General features: G+C 29.3%; 1 protein-coding gene across 1 annotated transcript; it reads left to right on the top strand.

Moving 5' to 3' along the window:
* Positions 1-8,046: 8,046 nt before the first annotated feature.
* Positions 8,047-9,237, top strand: LOC131857176 (F-box protein At2g02240-like). Its single transcript, XM_059209362.1, has 3 exons — positions 8,047-8,296; positions 8,390-8,508; positions 8,613-9,237. The coding sequence occupies exons 1-3, from the start codon at positions 8,129-8,131 to the stop codon at positions 9,013-9,015; spliced, it is 690 nt and encodes a 229-aa protein (XP_059065345.1). The 5' UTR covers positions 8,047-8,128; the 3' UTR covers positions 9,016-9,237.
* The last annotated feature ends 351 nt before the right edge of the window (positions 9,238-9,588 follow it).

Here is a 9,588-nt window from a genome sequence, read left to right as displayed (position 1 = left end):
GAATCGTGATCTAACAAAAGAAATAGAAACATGCAATAAAAAATGACAAAAATGTGAATTCACTAAAAAATTGATGTAAAATTTGGCCTATAATTTTGAAAACACTAAAATCTCAATTAAAATGTCAAAAACAAAGGACAAGAGTCCCATTGGGCTTTCCAAAATGTATATGCCAAATTTGAACTCTTCTATATTGTGAACCCTAGTTCCAACCACGAAACCCTAGATCTATAATGAAATTCAACAACTCATCAATGAAGAACCATAAAACATGTGCAAAATCATAAAATAACTCAAATGATACCTTCACATATTCAAATGGGTTTGATCTTCATTCTTCTCCTATCTCGATTGATCTTTCTTTTGATATGGTTGCTCTTAGATTTTTATGCTTTCACAAGAGCTCAATGGTGAATGGATGTGGTCATGATGATGTATCTTGATGTAGGCTAGAGTCAATTCAATAGGATATAAGTATGCTAAAAGGTTTGATTGATTATTGAAAAGAGAGAGGAGGAAGTCTCTTATATAGAGAACATCTCGAGAATGTAGGGATAGGATGAAGAGGTGGGATAAATGATGATTAGCTAAGATGAAAGGGTAGGTAGATGAAATAATTAAATAAAGGGATTGGTTAAGAGAAATGAGGAAAAATCTAAATGAATGAATTAAATAAATTACACAACTTATTTAATTGATAGAGGGAGGGTCACACAAATTAATTAAATAAAATATTAATTTAATCTGGGAAAAAATGAAAATTTAAATAAATAAATAAATAGTTAAACATTAATTTAATTAATATAAGAAAGGGGAATAATAAAATAAATAAAAATATCTATTTAATTAGGCTAGGACAATTTTAGCTGTGTAGAATAGTAACCATGCTAACATAAGGGCCACCACTTGATAGAGGATGTGATGATGTAGAGATGAAGTTTGATGAATGTTGTGGCAAAGGATCAATGTAGATATGAAGCTTTCTATTGGTTTTGTTAATAGTATTAGATTTATATTTCTAATCATCAATCCGAATAGCATTGTTTCCTATATGTCTAAGACATATACAACACTCAGTGTCATCTCAATGCAAATGACAATATTGACAAAATTGGGAACCATCATATCGCTAAGGATAAGATCTATTATTGTTCAATGGTTTAATTTCAAGAAGGGTTGCAATATTATCTTTGAAAATATTTTATAATATACTTAGATAGGAATCAGCTAGTTTAATTAAAACCCGATTTTGTTGTGGTTCTTGTGTAGATCTCTCAATTCTGTGAAGCACAGTTACGAAACTCACTACAACTTTGTTCATTCTAGAGCTTGATAAAGTAGATGCGCCCCCAAAAGCATCAATACAACAATTCGACAAAGATTCTTTGAATTGAGTCAATGTATGTTGATAGTCAATGAGCATGGAGAAAAGATTGGTTAAGTTTGAATAGCCATTAAGTGACAACTTATGCCTTAGTGTGAGTTGTCACTTTCCAATGAACACACTCTACAAATGATTACCTAGCAAGGCAAATAAGATTTTTGTACAGATTGATTGATAGCTTGAAATGAAATTAGTAACCCTATCATTAGGTTTTTTTCTTAAAGTGAACATGGTCATCTATAGTGACCTTGCTTCCAATGTTAACTTGAAACCTTGTATGAAAGGCATCCATAAATTGATCAAATATTTTAATGAAATAGTTAGGCAAGGAACTATGTTATTCTAGCATGGTCCCCTTAAGAGATTAAGAGAATAGATTCAATATAGATTCAATAGTACAAAGTCAAAATTATGATAATCAATACAAATAGTCATGAAATAATTAATATGAACATTAAGATCTCCTTATCTATTATACCAGTCAATCCTCAATGCCTCAAACCCTTGGGGGTAATGGTGTTCAACATACTCGACATTGTTTTGTCCTTTAGAAATCCCCATACTAAATAAGAGCCTACAAAAGCCTTAAAAAAACTTCTCACTGGAAAAACCAGTATTAAACAAAATAATGACGTGTACTAGAAAACCTTCTATAGTACAACAAATTGAACTTTGTCAGGGCACTAACATGGTGCTGGTGAGGGTAAATTTAGTAGAAAGTAATCACCACTAAAATAAGTGCAAACTTAATTTATAAAAGCGGCAGGTGGAATGGGGGTGTCACGGGTTTGAATCCTTCAAACCATTCAAACCCCGAAAACCATTCATTTAAAAGAAGAGGAAGAAATAGACTACTAAATGAATAAAGAATACAAAGGAAATGAAATGGAAAGAAAGAGTGCAAGAGAAAGAAAAAGAAAACAAAAACAAAAACTGAGATTGTCTATCTATTTTAAGATTGTGACCTGCACTCTTAAATGTAAGCATTGTGAAACCTATACCTGCCTTTTACCTCCACATGTAAATATTGCCAAAAAATAATAATTTGTTTTTTTACAAAAATATCAATAGATTTTTATTTTAATAAAAAATATTTTCAAAAAACATGAAGAAATGTTTTAAAAAAAAATTCTGCTTGTTTCTTATTGATTAGATGATTTTTTCTTACAATTTTAATAAAAAAATCATAAAACTGCTCTCTATAATTTGAGAGACCAATAAGAAAAAGAAAAACTAAAAAAAAAATCATTTTAATAATTAATATGTTGTCAACCTTGACAAATATTGAGTTTTTTACACAATTTACAAGATGTTAATAACATTTGGAGACTAAAAACATTTGTTTCAGCTTATTATAGGTAGAGACTAATAATTTTTAACATAAATAATCCTATTACAATACTTAAATTCACAAGGATACTTTAAAGAAAAATACTTCGACTATATGATATTTATTATATATTTAAATCATTCCATCTTAAATTAGATTAGTGAGGCATGTTTATTACAACAATGCATGCTGGATTCCAAAATTAACCTGCATTGTGCTTTAATTTTGGTGTGTTTCTTGTGCCATGGAAAAGAGTAGGATAGATTATATTCAAAGTATAAACTGTCCATTTACAAATGTTGCTTGGAAGCTAAGCTAATCTTTTGATACGGTGGAAAGTATAAACCAGGATGATTTTTTTCAATAAGTTTTCCATCGTATCAAATCATTAGGCTACTTCTATATGTTCTAATTGCTTATCGTTTTATGGTAGATCAATTCTTCTCATTCTTTTTTACAAACACATGAAATGACTATATTGCTAGAGTTTTAAAGATAAGCAACTACATTCTTATGTCCGTCACCATTCACTTTTTTATTAGAGCAGTTGGAGATTTAATAGTAGAGAACTAAAATATAAAATAAAATAATAAAATAATGTATAAAGAAAGTTTATGTGTTAAATGTTACTGGGAAAGAGAATTTAAATAAATTTAATCATCTTTATAAATTATTTCAGTTATATTGAACTTTGAATACAAAAAATTGTACATCTTACAGATTATAAAATTGTAATATAATAATAAAAAATTAATTTTTAATATCAATATAATAAAATAAAAAGAATTCAAAAGAAAAAATATTAATTCTCAAGACTCTTAAGTAAAATTTGAACTTATAGAATGTTACTCTATGAAAAATTTGACTAAAATATTTATCATTTTAATAAAATCTAATAAATAATTTAAATATTTTGATTTTAATTAATATTAACTAAATCTACAATTAATTATAGAAAAGACACTGTTTAAATTTTTTTAATAAAGATGTTGCCTAACAAACAACAATAATTTTTCTTCATAAAATTAAATTCTAATAATCAATTAATTATAAATCTAATTTTTTTTAATTTAATATCAAAATCCTTATAAATTTATGTAGGTCGCTTATTTTATCTTAACGATAGATTACATTCAACAAATGGGGCGAGCTTTAAATTAGGAGAGGAAACGTTTAGTCACAAAAAATGTTGGATTCGAAAATTGACCACCATAGTGCTTTACTTGTGGTGGGATTCCCATGCCATAAAAGAGGTTAGGATAGGTTATATTCAAAGGAAAAAGGAAAGCCCTTTAATTAAAATTCGATGCTTGACAAGATGGAATATTGATCGGGACGATTCCATCCATTTTAATGCGACACGCAAAATGCCAAATTACCATTGCTTGGAAAGTAAGCCACATTGGAGAGAATCAAGTAGAACACGTTTCTTTAAAGTCGGCCATCGTATCGAAACGTTAGCCTACTTTTATATGTTGTAATTGCTATTCGTTTTATGCCACGTCAATTCTTTTTTCGACAATTCTTATTCGAATAAAAAATAATTCTTGTCACCCCTTTGTTTTTAATCATATTTATTAGTGAAATTGTTTGTTGCGGGGAAAAACAAAGTGTACGGTCTTGTGTCTCAAAACGGGGTGCCTCAGTCTATTGTTTTGAAGAGAATAAATTCTAATGTCCATCACCTTTGGCGTTTTTAATTAAAATGGTTTACATAGATTTGATAGTGCGCATGCAAACTATAGTACAAAATCATATAAAATTTTAAAATTTGTATTTAATATCTAAAATGCAAATTAGATGATGTATTTATTTGTTCCTGTAAAAGTAGGATATTATTAGGTTTATGCAATCTTATTTTTTAATTAGTTTAATCAATTAATATAAAGAATTTGTTTTTTTAATAAAAATCACATATCTATATTTAATTTTTATTTTCATTTATTAATTCTTACCCTTTTTTTTCTATCGATTAAAACAAATGAAAAATTCAATGTTTTCTTAAAAAGTCATCAAATTTGACGATCAAAATATTTTTGAATTTTTATACAATAAATGCACTCGACGGTCTCGTACAAGTGTGATGGACACATCTTGTTTCTATTTTGTTTGGTTTAACGTCATGTTTCTATTGTTTGTTAATTTTTGGATTATTGCTAACTTTTTAACATTTTTTTCCAAATGTGTTTTCTTTACGTTCATTTTTTTTAATTCATTATTTTTAAATGTTGGAAATAAAACTTTTACAAATCGGTCGTTGACTTTATTATTAGTCTATAATAAATTATGAGAAGAATTAATTCTATTTTTTTTTGAATATTTGTACTATATAAAATACAAAATAAATAATACGCATAATTATTATAGAAAATTAATTTTGTAAGTTAATATTTAGATTAATTATATAATTTTATATCATTAAATTATATCAATTTAAAATCGTCTAATATACTAAATTATATTAATATGTTTTTTCTAATTTATATTATTAAAATACAAAATAAATAATAAGCATAATCAGTATAGAAATTTAATTCTATAAATTAATATTTAGATTAATTATATAGTTTTATATCATTATGTTTTATTAATTTAAAATTCTCTAATATACTAAATTTTATAAGACCAACATGGCAAGCAACAAAGCTAACAAAACATTGATGAAACCAAGCCCCAAATGGAAAAAAGAGGTCCAAGAAAATATCCATGAAAGGAGTCATAAACTGGAAACAAAAATACAAAAGGTCTCCCCCAACACAGTTAAAAGAAGGCATAGGGCTGCTTAGTGAACCTTCTCATATACCTTCAAAGAAAAATCATGCAAAGTAAACCGGGAAAAAATAGACATACGGGAGAAAGGGTGAAAAACCACGTCGCAGAACATGACACTCAAATGACATAAAGGAGAAAATTCCTCCTCATCATTTGGGTCAAAGTCATATTCATCCTTAGATGATTCCTCTACATCCTTGGTCCTTCCTGAAACCCTAGTCCCTCACGCTCTACTACTATCACTCATTCAATATTGTAAAGATAGGATTCTCATTGGCACCTTTGTTGCCCATGTTTCACATGTAATTTTATGTTATCATTGATGTCAAACTTGTTGATGGTACGAATATTGGTTTGAAAGTGATATGATGTAGAGGTGTTGATATTAAATTGATGTCAAACTTGTTGGTGATTCGAATGTTGATTTGGAAGTGATATGATGAAGAGGTGTATAAATGTCATACAAATTATATAGAGTATTATAGTAAATATCTATGATGTTTGAATTAGGTGTCTCAGGACTATGTGGATATGGTTTTTCTATCTAGAATGAGGAAGGTGTACATCAATTATATTGGCTTATGTATAGATGTTGTACAACTATATGGAAACTATCTGAAGGTGTTCTAGATAGAAAATGAAGATGGTATGTTGTGTTTTGAAAGGCTTGATGACTTTCTACTTGGCCAAAAAACTATATAGCTATTTCAAGCCATTTCTCTAGTGAATAGTATCTTTGTCTAGTGGCTTATGGTTGTACCATATATAGGTATTAGAATGATGTGTGGATTGGAGAGGAATGGTTATGAAAGATAGATCTAAAAGATTATAGTCTTGTAACATTATAGCAAATAAAAAATTAATATCCTATCTAAATATATTTATTAATTGAACTATATTTTTATTAAACAAAGTAATTAAAATTGACTTGTCTAATTTGTTCATTAATTATAACTTTGATTTTATTATTTAATATTAAAAAGAAAATATTTGTATATGTTATCTATAGAAGCTTCTAGAAACGATTGTGTGCAAGTTTTTCTATCAATAACATTTTGAATCACACTCCGTGATCCATCATTTTGTGCTTAATGTGCTCTCATTATCCTGATGATGGATCGCAGAGTGTGATCCAAAATGTTATTGATAAAAAAAACTCTCACACAATCTCTTCTAGAAGCTTGTACAGATAATCTATGGATTGTGGAAATCTCATTTCATCGATTTGTATATGTTGTTCAATATGTTAGAGACATTATAATCACATATAGATGAAAAATGTCTATCTATAAACATTAGAAGCATTTAATTTAACACTTTGGTGAAACTTAAATGCATGAAGAGTAAAAAGGAAAAAAATGAATATTTTATTTTTTTCTCCTGTCATGTACTCAATTAAATAATTTTTAGTTATTTAGTGTTAAATTGTCTTTATTTCCACCTCTCAACTTCCATCATCTTTGAGTTTAACTAATCAATCAATTTTATCTAACCCATTAAAGGAAGTTAACTAATTGCATTCTAAGTCAAACTAGTAGTTGAGAAGTGGAAGTGAAGATACAATTAGAATTAAATAATCACAAATAATTTTTAATTGAATCCATCAGAGGAGAAAAATAAATAAAATGTTATGCTTTTTTTCAATCAAGCCCAAGTCCGATGAGGTGTACATACAATACCCTCTTGTGGGATTTGAACTTGCAACCTCTTCAAGATCACAAGTTCTCCATCACTAGGCCAACTCAGGTTGTACATAAATAAAATGTTATGTTAATATAATAATATGATAATATAATAATACTGTAGTCTTAGTTTCAATGTTTTTTCTTTTGTGGAAATATAAAAAATATTAAATTAAAGATATTTTAAAACATTATAATATAATCATATTTTAATAATAATTTAATAATTTTTACAATGTCATAATATAATATAATTTAATATTAATTACAATATAATAATATAGTATTTTTTATAAATAGAATAATGAATAAATTTGATATCTTTTTGTGTATTTTATCTATATTCCTTTAAAGATAGATATGCTAATTTTATTTTATTAATAGACCAAATATTCTGAATATTAAGTCTTATGAAAAAAGGGATGTATATTTTAACCTAAAGGCGCAAAACGTACTATATACTAAGGAAGGAATGAGCATACTCACCAATCTTTTTATCACCCCACTCTTCTATTGATCTTCGATTATGGTTAGAGTCCTGATTCCCAAAGTTTATACAATCTATTAACTTGACGTTTAAATCATTCCGTGTTTAACTTAGATTCGATTAGCGAGGTATGTTTAAACACGTTGGATTATGGTGGGATTCCCATGCCATGGAAGACGGAAGGATAAAATGTATTCGAAGAAGAAAAGAATGCACTTCCATCAACATAAAGTCACTAAATTCGATGCTTGTGAAAAGAAAGTATTGAGGAAGCCTTTATTCAATTCTTATGCGGCACGCAAGATGCCAAATCCCGCCATTTACCAATGTTGCTTGGAAGCCAAGCTAATGTTTTCGGACCGTGGAGAGTATAAAGTAGAATTCCTCGTCTCTGCCGAAAACACGTTCTTGCTGAATTAGGAACAAAACATTGAGCGGAATGTAAGATCGTTCTCGGGGAAGAAAGTTAAACAATGCGGATAGGAAGGCCACTTTACAGTGAAGAAGCGTACTGGGAGCGGAAGCTTCCTGTACATTACAGTGAAATCCTTGCCAGGGCCGTCTCCCCAGTGTCCAATTTTCGAAAGAGAATGCTCTACTACAGGCTTTGCTGGTCAATTCTTATAGACGGTGGAACACAGGTATAAGGCAACAATATTTCTATGTTTCTCTTGTTCCGTAATGCTATCTGCTAAAATGGCTTGACAAGTATTTGGTATTTTTGAAAAACGTAGAGGATTTGGATCGATAGATCTACCGACAAAATATGTCTCATGGTTTCTGCTAAAGCTTTAGACATCACATTCGGTTTGGATAGTCGCTATTGGGAATGGGTTTCAAAGGAGAGCTCCAGGTTAGTTTCGTATAACCTTTAATTTCAATCAAACCAAATCATGCGATTCGTGGTTCTTTTATACATATACATAATAATTAATAATATTGTTTTACTGATTTCAGATTCGACCACGCTGCGGAGCTAAAAAGCGTTGAATGCTTCCAAGTGTGGCAACGGATCGACTGCGCGCTCCTCACTCCTGAAACGGAGTACAGCGTGCGGTTTGTTTTAAGGATTGATAAACAGAAGATGTCCGAATGTCCATCACAATTCACATTTTCGCTTATAGCTGATGGAAAGTCGACTGAATCGGCTATATGTTTAGATGATTTCACTAAAGTAGTCGATGTACCTAAGAAGACGGATTTTATAATTCAGAGAAATGGGTGGACAGAATTCGTCGCGGGCGAATTTGTTTCAAAAAAACATGGTGAAAGCTGCGAGATTGAAGTCTGTATGAAAAATACAGACAGTTACCCTAAGAGTGGCATAGTCATAGATGGAGTAAAGATTGAACCTAAGTAGTGACTATCAATTGCCTCACCTTATAGGTTAGAAATGTAGAAAGTCGCCAGGAGGCGTACGTATTTCGTTATGTTGCTCAGCTTTCAGTTTTGGCATTGATTGTTTATATGTTGAAAAGACATTTTCTATTGGCACTCATTATATAGTTTATAGTTTAACAATGTATACAGTCGCCTTGAGGTGTATGTATTTCATTATGTTGCTCAGCTTTGATTTTTGGCACAGTGTTTTATTATGTAGTAAAGATATCTTATAATCTCATTGTTTGGAAATCAGCAGTATACAAAATCGCCTTTAGTCCATGTATATCGTTACAATGCTCCACTTTGTGTTTTGGCATTCATCTTCTATTTGTTTCGATTTTATATATTTGAATTTGACTATATTTTATTTTCACCATTTTTCTTATTAGTCGTGATTATGTTTATACTAGTGAGTATAGTATTTTTTTTTTCATAGTTAAATGAGTGAAAGTATCAATTTCAATTATATTAAATTGAAGAAACAAAAATATCTGAAAACGGTTTTTGGCCTGATCTGAATCAGACGGGACTACAAATGAGAAGCCCCCTC

Source organism: Cryptomeria japonica, chromosome 7 (genome assembly GCF_030272615.1).
Source record: "Cryptomeria japonica chromosome 7, Sugi_1.0, whole genome shotgun sequence".
NCBI lineage: Eukaryota > Viridiplantae > Streptophyta > Pinopsida > Cupressales > Cupressaceae > Cryptomeria > Cryptomeria japonica.
This window is presented reverse-complemented; position numbering and strand designations above follow the sequence as displayed.

What these genes read in the sequence shown, in the direction of transcription:
- LOC131857176 (XM_059209362.1), top strand. Translation starts at nt 8,129, where the DNA reads ATGCGGATAGGAAGGCCACTTTACAGTGAAGAAGCGTACTGGGAGCGG. An exon ending in TTATAGACGGTGGAACACAG is followed by an intron (nt 8,297 to 8,389) that starts GTATAAGGCAAC and finishes TGAAAAACGTAG; the next exon opens with AGGATTTGGATCGATAGATC. An exon ending in GTTTCAAAGGAGAGCTCCAG is followed by an intron (nt 8,509 to 8,612) that starts GTTAGTTTCGTA and finishes TACTGATTTCAG; the next exon opens with ATTCGACCACGCTGCGGAGC.